This window comes from Neodiprion fabricii, chromosome 2, assembly GCF_021155785.1.
Source record: "Neodiprion fabricii isolate iyNeoFabr1 chromosome 2, iyNeoFabr1.1, whole genome shotgun sequence".
Classification (NCBI taxonomy): domain Eukaryota; kingdom Metazoa; phylum Arthropoda; class Insecta; order Hymenoptera; family Diprionidae; genus Neodiprion; species Neodiprion fabricii.
The window spans coordinates 36813797-36831911 of record NC_060240.1 but is presented as its reverse complement, the minus strand read 5'-3'; the positions used below and the strand labels follow the sequence as shown (position 1 = coordinate 36831911).

Here is an 18115-nt window from a genome sequence, read left to right as displayed (position 1 = left end):
GACTTTTCCCCATGTCCTTTTACGAAGACTTTCAGTGCTCGAAGTGGGTAAAGTGAGAAAATCGTTCAGATACTTGTTGCAATTTATGCATGATACATTTTTATACTTTCAATATATTTGAGAGTCTCTAACGATTCGAATATACCCGCTAAATAATCAAAGCAAGGACTGATGAGAATTTGACTTATGGAGTTAGACGCGTGGTATGATTCTTTACTAGCTACACTTATCTTCGTAAGATGCATCTTCTGCCAAGAACTCTCTTCAGAGAAAAACGTACTGAAATTTTAGTCTCTCGGTATTCTATAGGTTTATTCTGAGCAATTATACTGCGATAATAATTTTAACCATTATTACGTATCGACCCGGAGAGAGTGAAACAACTATAAAACTTGTTTGAGTGATCTTCGATAATGCAAAAAGAGGAATTTAGCATTCTGACGAACATGTTGCCATCGTTAACATCAATCTACGAAGATGTTCGTTAACTGGTAACCAAAAGTCGAGTTATAATCAAGACATACATTCAAAACAAAAAAAGTGAAAACTTCAACAAAAATATAAAAGTTAAAGAAAGAGTGTTGAAAGAGAAAAAAGAAAATAAATAAATCAACATCTAAGAGACAATTTTAGCAATGAAAAGACAATTTAAATTTACAATTACGACATTATACACCTGTTAAAAAAAAAAATAATCCACGTATGGATTGAATGAATGATGTAATGGACGAACGAATAAATCTAAAAAGTAATGACGGCTAATGTTCTATACATGTTTGATATAAAATAAAAAGATACAGTTACTATGTTCATTATATATACTAACACATGTGTATAATTTATCCTCAAACTAACTGATTAAGATATTTCATTCAAGCCCGAGTCACTCGGTTTTTATTTTATCCCCCTGAATGTACGTTGAATGAAATACCCGATTGAATAACTTATTTCACCTCGACCAAAACGCAACAGCCTTTGCCGATACTTGTTGAATCCCAATAGCAAACATCCATTTCGTCGGAAAGAAGAAACCAACAGAAAAAAAAAAAAACTTTTGCCAAATCATCACCACTCTATTTCTCAGCCGGCAGTGCACGACTTGTTTGTTTTTCTACTCCGAAGTAAATGACCGAGCGAATAATGCCCGTGTGTCTGTATGTGTTTTGCAAAGAATATATATACATATATATATCTCATACCGATTGAACCACTTACACACATTTTAAACGGGTGATTAATGACGACTCTTTACTGCGAGAAATGCAGGTCTATACATTGACGTGGTTGCCCAATTAATTGGTACACATTACACGAAGAGAAATTTAAGATTCGAAGATGCCACTGAGTTTTCTGTATCACAGACACACGTGTTAGTTTTGATTGAAAATATTCGTAACAAGTAAAATTTATTTCGTTACCAGCAAGTAATTCGCAGGCTTATAATTGGATTGAATCTTGATAATTACCTCCGCGCGGCTGTCGGCGAAACCGCGGATAGGAAAAAAGCTGAATATAGTCCGAGTTTGGTATCAAATATTTTTACGGTTTTACCTGGAACGTCGTGGGCTATTTTCTAGGAGAAGCAATTATCAATTTTAATTTCGTTCAGGCTTGACATGGGATACGGACACGTGTTTGATCAGTCCGACCTTGCGGTCTCACCGCGTAGCCGGGCCCATCGGCGGCGGACCTCGGACCCTGCAGCCCGGAGTCTGTGTTCCTGGAGGCTGACACACAAATCATATCCTAGGCTCGGATGTATCCTTGTGCCTACCCGCCGCCGGAGAGAAATCCGAAACACCCTCGCAACAAAAGCGTTAACCGCCACTGCAGCAACGTCCGTTAAAACAAAGAGGTCCGGTAGTAATTAAACCTGCCCCGCCGATGAGCCCTTGGGGCACAACGCCGTTCCTCGTCCTTTCGCCTTCCCTTCCCAGCATCCCTCCTGTAGTCATTTTTTCGAGCCTTATTTGGGTGAATATCAGACGCTACTCGAGCGGCGAAAAGACGGCAACCGCGTTACCGAAACTGAGAAGTGGAATCGAACGTGACTCTGCATGGAATGTTTTCCGTCACCAGATGCAGTTTTTTTTTACTCTTTCGGGTTACACCGATATTTGCAGGCAGGCGTACGTTTTGACTTGATGCTTGGTTGGGAGCTGGGCGTGTTGTTTTAGAAATTCGCCTGCACTTCTCACCGCTAAAGTCAACTTCCCTAGCAGCGGGGGGTGCGGGTACCTATTCTTTAGGGATCGACTTTTCGAGGAGGATTACCGTCTCTGCGCTCCGGGAAAAAAATTATTCACGTTTACGTAGATCGGTGTAAAGACGCACGCTGCAGAGGGTAGATTATAGATAATAACTGACCGACGGGATTCAGAAATTTCCTCGAAGGCGGTGGAAGAACTCTGACTTCTTAATCCTGTGCGAAGTGTAGAAGACAGTCTTCGAGCTACGGTCTAGAAAAGTATGTTACCGACATCTGTAAACTGCGTCCTTGGGGAAATTCGGGCACTTTTCATCCACGTGCACAGCTACACAGAAATGTGCGGTCTATCCAGCCTGGAGACATGGTCCTACAACCATGTTTACGTGAAACGGTAATCCGGATAACCGCTGCAGTCTTCGACAAAATTTTCTTTCCGTATAAATTCACGTTGCTTCGTCGCTGCGTCAGCTGCATGTCGCATGACTTGCACTGTAACGGTCGGTAATATGCGGAGATGCATAATGCATTCGACAATTAGTTTCTTAATCCGCTGCTCGGCTAATTGTGTTCAGACGTTCGAAAAATCCGTTGAGTGATGGGCTGTTGTGTGCGTTTTATTCATGGACTTCCGGTTTTTGTGGGGGAAATAAAAAGAGAGTTGAGGCAGACTGAGGGAACTGGGAAAAGTCAGAAATTACGACATACCGAAAGAATTTAACCACTGAATTTATCCGGGTTCTTGCATATTCAAATTCCGACCGTTTGTCTACCTAGGGAGTCCAAAGGGTTAGTGCTAGGAAGGGTGTACTGGAAGATCATGTCAGTGTCAATCAAGCATTGGGTCCTAGACTTAAGAGGGCACAGTGCAATGGTTGTCACGGAGGATAACCCCGAAACCTAGGTACGCCAAAAGGGAATGAAATCCGACCGTCGCATTTAAACGGCACGTAAATCGGGCTGAGAAAAGTACTCGCTACTGGGTGGTGGCCAAATGTTGGTTGCGGTTAAGCCAATTACGAGTGAATACATGTGGTCAAAATTGAGCGGACGTAATAGCGCTCTGTCTCACCGATTAGTCACCGGGATTATAAGCTTAATAGATAATCTTCGTCATCTTAACTTGTTTTCAAACTCTGAGTCGAGTTTTGAGAGAAGTGCCATCCCTACCTTTACAATCTCATTTGTATACGCCTGAGCTCCTCGCCGTGGATTTTGTAATCTTTGAAAACAATATCGGAGATCCCATCGTTACTGGTTCAGGGATTAATGGAAACCGGGATGTCGAACACATGCTTGACACGTGGCTTCAATCGTCGCCAGAGGCAGGAACGATTACGCGAAACGTGAAAACGTGAACAAGGTTCATTCCTTTGAAAGATTTCTGGCGAACGCGAAAAGTTGAGCAACAATGTTCCACGTCTGCACGCTGGATGGATGACTTTGGAGTCTTTTGCAGATCGGGGGCGGAATGCGAGTGTAGTCCATGGTAACGGGTGTGTAGGACTCGCGGACAAAAGTTGGTTGTGTAATAGTGTTACGTCACAATACGCCGGTGCTCTTTGACCGGCGAATTCTCACGCGGGGCTTGCGGCTTCTACCATAACGCAAAAGGCACCCCAGCTGCCGGCTAGCTTTTTATATCTCTTCGGAGCGCCGCTGATCGCGATCCTGCCAAAACCTCTTGTTCGACAGAGAAATATAGGAGACGCGCAACAGGTAGTGACGCAGACACATCACCTTCCAAAGGGTTTCTCTTCTCACTCTCCCCTAAATTCGGCACTTCGTCTCTGATGCTTCCGACACCTTCTGAACAATTGTTGTATAAAGAAAGGAGAGAAGAGGAAGCAAAAAAACACTTCGAAGCCAGATCCGATCATCCGTCGTGAATCGGACAATCTTTTCGAAGATGGTGTTATATTAATAATCTCTTCCGCGGAGATCGTAATTGATACAAAGCGAGTAATCGCGGAGCTCGAAGCGTGAAAGCGTGTAAGGGGTCGAAACGTCGAAAGCAAACAAAATTTTAGCCATGCTTTGTTCCCGGTGTCCAGGTTCAATCGCGGCTGGTCTTTGTCTATAAAGACCGGGTAACAAATGAGCACTGGGCGCCATTGTTCGCAGACCCGAGGCTCGCGGTTGCTCGTCGGCTTGGTATCCGACATAACCAACACCGAAGACCTATGCTAGGCTCGACTGCTTCCCCAAAAAATGATTAATGACGCGTAAGCGTCCGCAGAGTCGGTCGGGTCCGTCCATCCGTGTTCCCGCTCAGCGTCCCCCGGGCCATTCGAGTCATCCTGAAATGCCTGCACGCAAATGACGCGAGAAAACGACGCCGATTAACTCAAGAGTTGTAATTAGGCACCGCTGATTACCGATTCAATTAATATCCTCCCCCTTCTTCCTACTCCTACTGCGAGAAGCGTTGGGCCAAACGTGCCACGCATCAACACTTGTGTAAGTCTTCAGGCATTTGCCTGATAATTGTCCAAAGTCCGAGAGCGGTGATTCAGTCGTTTTCTAAACATCCGCAGCCCCGTCATCCTCCTGAGTCCATGCAATTTCCATCGACTTGTGGTGATCGTTCGATATATTTTGTTCACCTCTGGATCAAGGAAACTGCACCGTTCTCGTATCGGCCAAATGACACTCATCCACCAGTTGTAATCTTCTGTTTACGACATGCTAATCCCAGTTTAACCCGATTAACCGTACCTACAGGTTTCGACTACCGCTGGTCTGGGATTATATTCAGTGAGGGTACACCCTACCCGCCAGAGTTTTGGGTGCAGAAAAGTAGATTACAGGTACGTAAATAAGGCAGATATCACGTGAGCGACGGGCATTTCCAGCGTGCTCATCCTCAGTCAGATCCGTTTAATCCTCGGCTTATGGCCGACGTCTTCTGCCTGCAGAGGAGTTCAGCCGTGGGCAGCTTTGGAAATCTGACGTTCGTATAAGGCAGCGTGTGAAAACTCGAAACTGCACAGATTCGCTCCATTAGCCTTTACACTTCGGAGCTAAGCGATAGTTGTGCAGGGTCCCATTGTTCGATTGTATGGCTTTCTATGTAGTCAGGGTGCTTAGCGTCTTCTTGTGCAGATTCGGGTCAGCTTAGGCCACGTTTGGGACTTCAAAAATGCTGCGAACAGGAATTCGCGCTTCACTTTTTGCCTCGGCTTTCAACGAAATTCACGCACCTTCAGGAATCTCGGTGTAACCTGAAGTGTTCGCATGCTTTCCTAAAATCGCTCGAGAAACACATCGGGCGGAAAAAACAACCGAAATATCAACCGCGTCCCGACAGCGACCTTACTGGGAACGTGGCAGGTCATGGTGCATCATTGAGCAGATTAGTGTCCGTACAAGTTCTTCAAAGGTTGGCGCTGCGAGATAGTCGTGTGAGCTGGCGGTGTAGTCCACCTGATCCTTGCTCAGGTTGCCTATCCGAGGTAAGGGATGCTCCTCTGGCTGCTAGACGGTGCAGGTGGCGAGCCCGGGTCTCGGATCCCATAAAGAAGGAAATCTATCGCGATGGGAGCGTATAAACGTCTGCCGATTTCTTTAAAAGAGAAACTATAAACGTTTTTGAGTTACGATTGACGAGAGGATATCTCCTTTCCATTGTAAGAAAGGGAGCTCGTTATTACCCCGACAATTCTCAAACATCCCCGAGGATAACCATAACCGCTAACAGCCGTATTAACCTTTATAAATATCGTTAACATTTTTTTCAAACACTTAAGACGCGAACGAAAATCCACCTCGAATATAGAACCGGATTAAATTAATTTCACAACATCTTTGATTGTCCAGTGATTTGCCAACAAAGTGTTCCACGAGATTCTTACGCCGCATTTTACGGCTTCCTGTGCAAAGAGTGGTCCAAAGGAATGGCAAGGCAAAAATTCGGGGGTGAGGATCAGGGTTCGAGCGAAAACCTGCCTCCTGATTTGCATCGCTTCATCGCGCCTGAATGTCTCTCAAATCTTGGCACCCACCCGGTTCGTTTTAGGACTCTTTCTTCACCCCACTCAACGATTAGACACACCTTGCTCGGCGCACGGGGTGCCTTTCAGACCACCGAAAAGACATTCCACAACCCTTAGCGTGATTTGTTTCGTACGATCCTTTTGTTTTCGAACAGTGACGAAGTCTACTCACCGCAAAACTTTGTGCGGTATCAAGTATGATGACTGACCAGCCCGTTGGTTGCGAGTGACCGCTGCCAGTAATCTGTTCAGCCTCCAAGACTCCATCGAGTATTTCCAACTGTCGAATGTGAGAACGTTTGACCATGCTTACAATTAGTAAGCAAATTTGGGAGTCCAAACTTGATATGACTAAAAGTTTTGCATTGAATCGTGAGTAATATTTTCTAATGGGAGAAGGGATCGCTGTTTGAGTAAAAGTCGAGTCCAAAGTTCGTCTTGTTAAGGGTGAATGATCGTGATTAGTGGGTGATCGACGCTATTTCCGAGCAAGTTCTTGCGGTGAGGGATGTATGAAATTTCATGGGAGGGGTCCTGCAGATAACGTGGGAGTAGTGTTTACCGGTTGAGCAATTTACCCCTAACGGAGTCACTCAGGAGTTTATTATTGCGAACAATGCATCCCTGACCAAGGAAGGGTTTCTCTGGGCGGAGGATCGCTTCCTGCAACGTGTTTATGACGGAGATGCGCCTAAGATTTACGACATAACTTACACAGGTACCGGACAGAAGTATATCCGGCATTTCTACCATTGCTTCTGGTCGATGTTTGCAAAACTTCGCTTACAGGAAAAACCCTGCTGTACGCATAAAGACGTCTCTACCGTAAGTTCGAAGAATCGATTTTGAGCGAGACACGCGGACAAGACCACGTAGCATCTGCACAAACGAATGATTGATGACATCGACGAAAAATAGTGTAGACTGTATCTATTGATTGTTTTATCTCGTGTCACTAAGCTTGACGGATGCCTGTTTATTCATGCGCAAGGGTAAAAACCACATGGCATCTTTTTGAATTTTGACGGGGAACCCTTTTTCGGCGAAACACAAGTTCAGTGATAATTAGTGGAATTAGAGACATTGTCGCACTTGACCGCTACTTTTTTGTACCCGCTGCGCAAGTTTCTGTTCTGTGATACCTGAAGATTTGAAAAGATAAAAACCGTTCCCTCTTTATCTCGTTCTTGCAGCTTTCAGTTGTCAGTCCAACGAGTTAATGGCGTTCTGAAGCTGTGTAAATAAAACCTGCGAGTATCTTATGTCTGATAAATGACTGTAGCAAAGTTTCAGGCATAAAACGACCATGATAGCAACGGGTAAAGGCGATTAGCAGCTCGATGTCAATCATGCACGTGAATTGATAACATTCAACGATTGTGCTAATTAGTTGTAAAGAAACTCCAAACGAAAAAAGGTAAAAAAAAACAAAAAAAAATATGGATGAAGAATAAGCTGCAGTTGCAAAAAGAGGCTAAGGTAGAATTACCGATCGTTAAAAAATCCTCCAAAAGGACTAATACTTCGAAATTTCGATCGTCCACGAAATCGTTCACTTGAAACTCGGTTCAATTAAATGGACCCAGTTTGTCACTGCTTGTATCGATTAAATATTCGTAAGATTCTTCGTCTAATTTGCCCCAAGGTAACCTTTTTTCCATGGTATATGGCCGCCAAATCTAGAGGGCGAAAATGAAACACCCCCTTGGCCTGGGGCTTGTACTGTTCCCCATTGTCTGCCATTGTTGGGCTGAATTTTGGCAAGGTGCGTGTGATCGGTTGGCCAGGAGCTTGACGGAGGCTGTAAATTTGTCTGCCAGTAAAAAAGTACCATGAGACCGGTACAGATCGGTAGCACGCGAAAGTGTCATTACGTCAGTGACGATAATCGTTTTACAGCCGGTCATAAACCGGAACCTTAAGGCCAGATGGAAGCCCTGCCGGTTTGTGTATTGTTGGCTTTTTAGTACGTACCTTACACCTCCTGCTTCGCGACGATTCGAGCTTTACGGATTTATGGGGCCAACAACCACTGCACCATTCTCCTAGATTCCTACACTCACCGTTGGGATGCCGCCGGTTATCACGTTGTGCCGGTTCCTCGCGAGCTTCATCACGTCTTCAATCTGTCTTGAGAATTTCAAAAACCCTTTTTCACCAAATTCCCTTCTCCAGATTTCGCTTCTTCATGCCCCAAAACTACCGTGCTAATCCAATCGACACGGACCATTTCTCACTTCGTTATGTACGGTGCTTTCCCTTTCATCCCATGATTGTAACGGAAAACTATGTGATGATGAATACTTAAAACACATTGAAAACTTAGTGGTCGATAAATAGAATTGTTAATACAAGTTGTGTCGAAATTTTAGTTTGTTATTAAGAATCGAATTAAGAGCTTTGAAGAAATCCATACTCGGATTGTGTTCTTTCGATTTGAAACGATAAGACGATCAGCAGATGCTACTTCCACAGTTGGCAAATAATGAATAAGGTCTGCCCCACTTTGACGTTTCAGTACGGTACTGATTCGGTTTCAAATACGATACCGCTGAACTTCAACCAGTAATAGTTGTATTCAGAATTTAACACCGATTATGAAGATATATTTTATTAATGCGATTGCATCGAAACCGATGATTCGGTAACCGTGACACGGTAATACCAGTAATTTCCGTAATCAAGAAGCTTCAAGGCTCCTTACGACACAGAAATCACGACCCCGTAACGCAGGGATCATTTCATCTCGCTGGCGGGGTGTGAAGTGGTGGGGGTAAAAAAATTTCCTAAGAATCTCCGCGGTTCCTGCAGCGTCCCAAAGAAACCCTCGGGGCCTCCTTAAGTCGAAGTACACCCCGATCCCTAGCTAGGGTTGATTTATGAATCCGTTCTACCTCCTCGAGACCCCTGCAGGACCTCAGGGGGAGGCGGGGGGGGAGTCGACGTCGATGGCGAGGTGGGGAGTGCGCATGCGCCTCGTCCCGACCCTAAGGTCCTATGGCCCTCGGGTGGCTGAGGATGCAACGCCTCCCCCCACCGCCGAACTCCGGGCACCGTTGCAGCCTCCCTCTACTCCTCGCGGTGTCCACCAGGTTATTAAAACCCTAGCGACACGCCAGGAACCGGCAATTATACGAGGAACGGCCTTAGGCGAACAGGCCGACGATGCGAGTCCGGTTAACTTGGTGAAAAACTTGTACGCGGGAGAAAAAGAAGGCGATGAAAAACGCTGATTCATATTTTTGCTTCTTTTCGTCATTTAGTTTTGTTTTCGCTGCGAGTTTAGCGGCTTGTGCAGTGAAACGTTTTACCTCAAAAATTCGGAATATGCACGCGTGCGTTTACAATTCAACGAATCTTGTAGTGCCGTGGTGATATTTTTTCTCTGTTCTCGAACATCGTTAAACACAATCGCTGGAACGGCGTGAAAAACCAACGCCAGTTTTTGGAGCAGTGCAAAGTGCGATGGCTCAAGTGATGCAGTATCAACAGGTCCGTTATAAATGCGTATTACTATATGTTACAGTTATTCTAATTATCTTTAGTTTTTGATATTCATACGCATGGATGTAATAAATTCAAGAATTATAATGCGTGAATGAGCGCATACGAGTGGTTCGGTTTAGAATACGTGGTAAATAAAATCAACAATTTTCATAAGTTCTTGGTGAAAATTCTAAACGAGATTAATGTTAAAAAATATTATTGCTTTTCTGCAACAATTTTCATCTCATTCTGTATTATGCCGCTCGGTAAGAATTGCGATTTTTTTTTTCGTAGTTTCGTTTGCAATTGTTTCAAATCCAATCCGCGCGCGCTTTCATAGAATGATCGTTGTCCAAAAATTTAATAAAAATATGCTATGCGTCACGACCGATAAACGTTGCAAGTGTAAAATTTTTCCATCCACTTACAGTAAGGTCGAAATTTTATTACGAAGTATATTCCATAATTCACTCAACTTGTGTATCATATTAGATTTACGCTTGCGTTAAAACAATGTTCCCTAAATAAAGGTAAGCGTGTTTACAAAAACTTGGATTTATAATCAGATATCGTGGAGTCATTTGAACACATGTTGGCAAGTCTTTCTAATAAATTCATAGATTTGACGTTAAAATTTTTTGCAAAAATCAAATTAGTATACTACATATCCACGAAAATCCTGGTCGCAGATAATCAGATTGAACGATTCTTTGAATTTTCTCAAATACATTTTTACAATTAGGCATTGAATCGATCCCCGCTCTACTTCAGTTAATTGTCGCGGTAAGACGTCGTCGAACATTCAATCATTATTTTCACCCGAGCTAAGACCTGCAGAATTCGTCTAACAGCGTCTCTTCCATTTTTTTATTTCCAGTCGGGGATGCCGTCGATGTCACCAATGGCGGGCATGACCCCGATGTCGAGTTTGTCGATGCAGATGCACCATCAAAGCCACGTGATGGACTACGGTGGCGGAGTTCACTACCCTTCCTACAACCCGGGTCCGCACCACTTCCAATCCCCGAGCCAGTCGTCCTACTGGTTCTCGGCCCCGACATCGAGCCACAGCCAGATCCCCGAGCCGCTGACCCCGTCCTACACGATGCAGTCGATGCCGTGCAGCCCGAGCTCCTGGAGCACCCAGGCTCACATGCCCCCGGTGATCCCCCCCCAGCAGTACCCGATGCCTCCGACACCCCCCGGCCTTCCAACGAGTCCCCAGACGCACGCAACCCCTTATCAGTGGCCCCCGATGCCCTTGACGCCGCCGGCTGAGCACCGGCTGATGGGGAACGAGGAGGCGAAACCGGCGTCGAGGAAGTGCACCAGGTGCCAATGCCCGAACTGCCTGATGGACGGCGTGGCGCCGCTGAACGCCGACGGAAAGCGTCAGCACATTTGCCACGTGCTCGGGTGCGGCAAGGTCTACGGAAAGACGTCACACCTGAAAGCCCACATCCGGTGGCACACCGGCGAACGGCCCTTCGTGTGCTACTGGGTATTTTGTGGGAAAAAGTTCACGAGGAGCGACGAACTGCAGCGACACCTCAGGACCCACACTGGGGAAAAGAGGTTCTCCTGCACCACCTGCGACAAGAAGTTCATGCGGAGCGACCACCTCACCAAACACGTCAAGACCCACGAAAATCAGAAAAGAAAATCCTCCAGGAAGGACGCCAACAAGGAGAACGAGACCGCTGTTTCCGCCTTCCTGCCAGACCCCCTTTCCCCCCGACAGTATCACATCCCTGGACGCTATCCCGAGCCCTGAAATGCGACGAAGACGAAGGAGAAGAAGATTGATATTGTCATTCGATTACACGCGCTTGCTAATTAAGACGCGCGCTAACATCCGATGTTTGGATTCTGAGGCTCCGAAAAATTCAAAATCGGACTAAAAGCGATTAAGCTTGTTCCCATCGTATGCAAACTATTCGAAATAATCGATAAGAGATAATTATTGATCAGTTTCTTTTCAACAAAATTGTTTCTCAAAAGTCGTCCAGTTCAGGAAGTTCGGAATTCGACACCTCGGGTGTTCGCATCGATTCTCTGATGCCTGTGCATACAATATACCTGTAGATGTATCTTCGCTGCGATTGATCCGATTGTACACTGTACGTAAAAGCGTGAATGAAAGTTCCTACTTCGTTTTAATTTTGTAAATAAACGTGCTGTAGCAAAATACATTTGCGATATTAATACACGGCACAACTTATATGCTTACATATATATATATATATTTTTTATACATACATCCTTCTAATCTGTGTAAGTTAATATAATGTACCTGTAAATTAAATATTATATTTTTTTTTTACATAAAACGGCAAACCTCGAATAAATAAAATTCTTTTTCCTCATTTCGAAATTTTGCGTTTCTCTTTCTGACGAAGATTCTGACGATATTTACCTTCAAGCCGGAGGAATGGATCTCTACATTATACTCATGTATCTGTATATATGTACATGTATTATATATATACCTACATATATATATTTCCGATTCAATTGAGCGGAATTTTATTTGATCCGAGAGAGGATAACGCAGACGCATCTCAGAAATAAGTACAATGGCGATATTCAGTTTCGTCCCGGTTCTTCTCCTCCTCTCCCATAAACGTATCAAGTTCTCCCTTCGCAACTTTAATAAATACACGTTACATACTACCCGAGTTTTCGTTCTTCCTGTCACTGGATACCACAGGGTGTTCCTGAATCCCTCTCCCCCATCCCGCTCCGGTAAAATTGGCCTACCAATACCGAATACGACGTTTCTTGGACAGTAAGGATCAGGATCCTCCCTAAGGCAGGTGGGCAAAGGTGAGAGTGACCGCAGCGCCAGCTGAGAACTGTAGTCCGAAGTTATCGGAATGTGGTCGAGCCGACAGATGGCGACACGCGTATATGCCGCGAGATACGAGCGTGATCTATTAAAGGGGCGGTCACCGCGTGCGCCGCGCGCGTCCTTTGGTTCGTTTGGTCGGAAGATTCATGGCTGGCGAGTATATAGGTCTATATATATATATACAACGATACCCGCGGAGAGGGGTCAGAATGAAAAAACGGTAAAAAAATGAACAAAAATAAAAATAAAAAACACTTTGAGAAAAACAAAAAAAAAAGACAAAGCAACAAACCGAAGGATAGAAAGGGAGAGAGATAATCGGAAGCCGAAGAGAGAACGAACGAATAAAACGAAAAGTCGAACCCTCCGAGCAAATTACAGGCGGGGGGGAAGAACCGTCATGGGGTGGGGGAGGGGCCGCCGAGAGGGGGGAGGGTGGGGGTGGCGCCACGACGGCAGGTACCTGCGGACTCGCGCTCGACCGCAGGACGCACGCGGAGACGCAACAATTGCTCGGTACCCGCGCGGTACGCGTCATGTTACGAAAGGCAAAGGTATAAGCCGTTACACGCGATCCAGAATCTGACGGTCAGCAGCGAGTGGCGATCGCGGCGAAGCGAGGAGGCAAGGCGAAGCGAGGCGAGGCGAGGCGAGGCGAGTAGCGGATGCGAAAGAGTGCAGCAGTGCGGAGAGCGGCAGCCTTAGAGTTTACCGAGAGAAACGAGCGGTCAGTGCGCGGCTGAAGGTGGACCGACGAGTCGAGCATGCGTAGAGGAGAACGCGGAACCGATCAGATCCCTGTCCAGGATAAACGAGCGCGAAAGCTCTGCGGGGAGGTGCGGAAAATTGTTGCGAATTGTCGTATGGGGCCGTTGTCGCAGTTGCCGATCTCCCACCCCCGATTATTCGAAAGCGATAAACCGACCGGAAATGCCCCGATCGTTTCTTGATCTCGATCTCCACGTTCACCACCACCACCCCTGCAGCAGCGACGCTCGCCGGTCGTCGTCGACTTTCTACACCTCGCCTCGATCGCCCGTCGGGTCAATCTCGTCGTCAGTGTCTGTGATCTTCTTGTGTGTATTGTGAAAAAGGTCGGCCGAGGGACACCGACGAGCTGGAGGCCAACGTTGGCGCTGGAGGCGGTTCCGCCCCCAGAGGGTCCAGTCCTCCCGTCACCATCGGCAGCATTAACGTAAGTCATTGATGTCCATTATTGACGGGAGTTGAGCTCGGCAGTTGGCGGTGTATTTTCCAAGGTCACACGTTGCTTAGGTCGTTTTCGATCGACGACGAATCTCGTGCCAAAACATCGTCAAAGTGACGATGGGTAGTTCTTCGGTTCTCTCGTTCCCGGTTCAGAGCCTAAACGACGATTGGAGCCGTGCTTCGGAAGTTGAGGTACCATCGTCTGCACTCCGCGAGAAAAAAAAAAAAAGAAAAAGAAAAAACGCCGCGATCCTCCCGTTGTCGGGTGGGCTGCAATATAATAAACGTTACAATGTTACCGCTAGTGTTTACGCCCCCCATTCATCATGTAACGGCGAGCCTCTGCTATATACCTGCAGAGAGTAGTTTCGTGGAGGATACGCGGGGTCGTCCGGTCGAGGCATGCAGCGACTGCGGTTCGTCCGCAGGTAGATAGACGTTGGTGCCAATTCGGCGTATCTTACCGCCTGGCTCGAACCTTGCCAATTTACGGCGAACGAACCGCGGACGAGTTAATATACAGCACGCCGCGGAAGAGCCGAGGTGCGTCCGAAGGGTCAACCGGTCGTCTGTAAGTTGCGAGGAACGGAGGTACCAGGATCACCGGGCGATGAGCAACTTTTGAACCCGGTGTGAGGGTGGGGCGCGGGTTATCGCCGACACACCCCCGCACAAATCTAATTAATTTATAACCCGAGCGAGGCGCCACTGCCCTCCAGGGAGACCTGTAGGCCTGCCTCTGTCGGCCCTCTACAAAAAGACGTCCTCGTTGCCTGATTGCCTTTCGACCGGCGCCCAGAGACGCCGACGCCGCCGCCGCGACTCTTCGCTCATCCTGCTCGACCTCTCTGTTTCGCTATCGACGTTTACAGGGGAACGAAATTAATCCTACGGGTGTCGACTCCGCCTTGGCTCTGTGCTTATTTATGAATCCCACCCCCGACCATGCATACGTACCGTACCCTCGAATTGCAGTTGAACGATTTTCTACCCAAGCCCATGAATTTTTTACCCAAAATACACAGTTCCCGGTCTTTGATCCACTGATTGGTATCGGAATGGTAAAGACGGTATACGATAAGAAGCGCAGGCGATATTTGGCGTCCTCGATCGAGCCGCCGTGACGCCTGCCGTCGGATCGAGCACGAATCGTATACGGGAAGAACTGCGTTTTTCTTACACCGTTGATCCGATGCACGCGTTAAAGGGGAATTGAATAATCGAACGAACTAAATGAACGCGAAGCGTGAACAGGATGAACGGCGGAAATCGTACGTAGCGAGCAGAAGCTAAATTAAGGGATGAGTGCCATTAGTGGTTTCTTCGTTTGTATATACAAAGACCATCGTTTCCATGGTGTAGTCTGCACCTGCAAATTGATAGGTATACCTATAACGTGTCGCCTGACCCCAGTCCGAAGTCGTTCGCCCTTCGAGATACACGACGACGAACCGTGTATAATGAACGTCGGTTTCGAATCACGTCTGCCAAGAGCCAACGATCCAACGATTTGAGTGAATTCTTAACCTGGACAGAGGGTTGGATCAACCTGGCGCCCAAAGACCGAGGCACCAATCCATCCGACTGTACAGCTGCTGCAAAATTACTCGCCACGTCGTCGTTGTGATGAAGACCTCAGTTTTATACCCAGGCGATGGTGCGCGCCTGACCGACGGAGCGTGACCATTTGGAATTCACCCTGTTGTGATCCAGGGGAATTGAAACCCGAGGAATTCTAACCGGCGATGATTCTGTTGATACCGAATATTCGCAGGCATTGAAGCTGCAGGTTTCTCGCCTGGTAAATACAACTTCTTTCGCATAATTTGTGCACATATTCCTCGGAAGTTATTCATTCGTATATGAATATGATACAGCAAGCTTTCATCCTTGAAGAGCACTCAGTGTCCATAACCAGGGATAACTTATTCGATTCCTTCAGACGACAGCGCAAACTGGTCTCTAAAGTTTAAACTTCAATGCACCGAACCGTCGGAAAGCTTTAAAGGCGTTGGATGCGTTGGAAACTTGTGAGAGTGAATGGAGAAGACTCGACCGTTGAAAACATGTACTCAGCGGTCAAGTGGTGCAGCAATTCTATACGACCTCCGAAGACCGCAGCGATGAGATAAACCGGAAACGAGATATTGCAGATAAATGATAAAGAATTCCGTAAAGAATACGGTCAAAGGTGTTGAAAAATTGAGTAATTGCAATGGGTCTCGTAACGGTGAATTCGAGGCATCTAATTGCAAGCTACAGCTGTAGGATGCAATATCGGATAATGGGCTGAAACGCCTGTGCATCATCGGCGAAACGCGGTGGCTGCGTGTTGATACTTAAAGCCGAGGGAACCCGGAGCGTATTTGCATTCCGCGGCAGCTCGAAGCTGTAAGTGCACCTCGGCTATTAACTAGCCTAGCGTTAATATCAACCTTTTCTACCTCATTATGTTAATTGCGAGAACGCCGTGCCCGCGGGAAACGCGATCCTTGACAGGAGGCAGCTTAGAGTCCACAGTTCTCGTTTATTCCGTCGCAGTTTTTCCCTCGGATTCTCGAGCAGAGGAAATCCTGTCTTCGAGGTGACCCTTGGACAATATTCGTGAGCTCGCTGGTACCGGGTTAGATTTTCGGCTGCAGGGTGAAAAGCATCGACACTCGAGCCGGGTTATGAAACGCATCTGCGAGACGCGTGGGTATGGATTCGATTAACGGGAAATCGCAGCTGCGAGATCCGAAGATGCAGGAAGTCCGTCGAGCGCGAAAAACTACCGGGGAAAAATGCACCGAGACCGGGAATAAAAAAAAATGCGAAATATGCGAAGAAAAAGGCGAATACTCGGTGCCGGCGAAGACTGGAAGCCGTTTCGTAATCGCGGCAGGATCATTTTCTGCACGACTGCACGGGAAATTAGATCACCTATCCTATCCCGGTAGCAAGCCTCGGGCACGTCGTATCGCATGCAGGAAGACTCCTTCTTCTCCCTTTGCTTATTTTTAACAACTTCTTCCTCTCGCTCTTCTCCTTCCTCTTTTTCTTCTTCTTCTTCTTCCTACTCGTCATCATCTTCTTGTACTCATCGACGACTCATCGCCGGGAATTCAATAATTAGCTCCGCATGCTCTGAGATCAGATGTAACGCGTATAATGTCCTTCGTACCGCAAATCACCTGTCATCTTGCATCAGTGATACGGGTTTCCCGGTTTTTCATTACGTTCATTTTTCTCCACGACCAATTAGGTACTCCGACTTACCGTTGCCCCGTCATTTTATCCTACGCGGGAATCTGTCATGTGCAATCGGAAATCAGCTACCTATACAAGCGGAAAGTACTGTGAAACTCTGGTTCTCTTAGCGATCGAATACTTGCTCTCTTATAAAACTGAAGAACTATTTGCATTAAAGATATACTTCTGCAGCTGTACAATAATTGGGATTTTGGTCATGGAAAAATTATAAAATGTTTTATGCAATCAGCGGAAACAATCACCCTGCATTTAAAAACGATAAAAAAAAAAAAAAACACCAACAAATCTGCTGGAAATTCATTTATACAGCGTAAAGTGGTAACAAAAATTATTCTTTATTTCCAACGCGAGACTATGTATTTCATTGTCTGCAGTTCGAGATATTCGGTAAGAGTTACAAATTTCACACAAAGCTTTTATGCTCCAACTGAACGTACCACTTTGGAACACATTATTCTGATGAGAGCTTTTAGTAAAACTGGATTCCGTGGCCTTACAGCTAATTCAGCGTTGCAAAAAATAAGTTTCTCGTTAGTAGAAGCCCTTGAAGTTTTTGCGAAATAGTCGTTTCAGGTCTGTACAACCGAATCACGTGATCAACCATCGCACGGGGGTCACAACAGTTCATTAGAGAAAAAGAAAGAAAAAAAAAACAACGCGCCGATTCCGCTGGGCGTTTTTCCCATACGTGGAAAAGATCGTTAAATCCATCTGCGAATCGATACAAAAGGAGTTCGAAATCCACTTTGAGGTAATAAAAATAAGGCACGTGGGGTGAATTTCGATACGTATAATTGTGGCCTGCTTGCACGCCTCGAGTACAGTTAACGCGAGTATAATACGTCTGCAGGAGTTTTGCGTTTTCCCCGTTTTTGGCAGGTTGATCGGCCCGTCTTCCATGGATTGTTGTATAAAAAAATAGAGCCGATTGAGAAGGACTCGGAGGACGCGGCAGAGGACGCAAGAGAGCCAGGGTAACCTCGGCTGCGGGCTTGGGCCGGGTGTAATCGCTTCCCCGAAGCCGGGGCTCATTATCGACCCGTCGGTCCGGCAATTACCTGCGAAGCCTCCGCTGCTCCGTGTGTGCCGGCCAGCAGAGTTTCTCCATACTTCCTT

The 18115-nt window shown here is 46.3% G+C and overlaps 2 protein-coding genes across 3 annotated transcripts in view; both read left to right on the top strand.

The window, feature by feature from the left end:
* The first annotated feature begins 10570 nt into the window (after nucleotides 1–10570).
* On the top strand, nucleotides 10571–11816 carry LOC124175641 (transcription factor Sp5-like). Its single transcript, XM_046556042.1, has one exon. The coding sequence runs from the start codon at nucleotides 10571–10573 to the stop codon at nucleotides 11459–11461; it is 891 nt and encodes a 296-aa protein (XP_046411998.1). The 3' UTR covers nucleotides 11462–11816.
* Nucleotides 11817–13028: 1212 nt separating this feature from the next.
* Nucleotides 13029–18115, top strand: part of LOC124175078 (transcription factor Sp9) — an 89022-nt gene continuing 83935 nt past the window's right edge. For both annotated transcript variants that reach the window (XR_006869083.1, XR_006869082.1), the window contains exon 1: nucleotides 13029–13733. The gene's annotated coding sequence lies outside the window, so the exon portion shown is untranslated. The remainder of the gene's footprint in view (nucleotides 13734–18115) is intronic.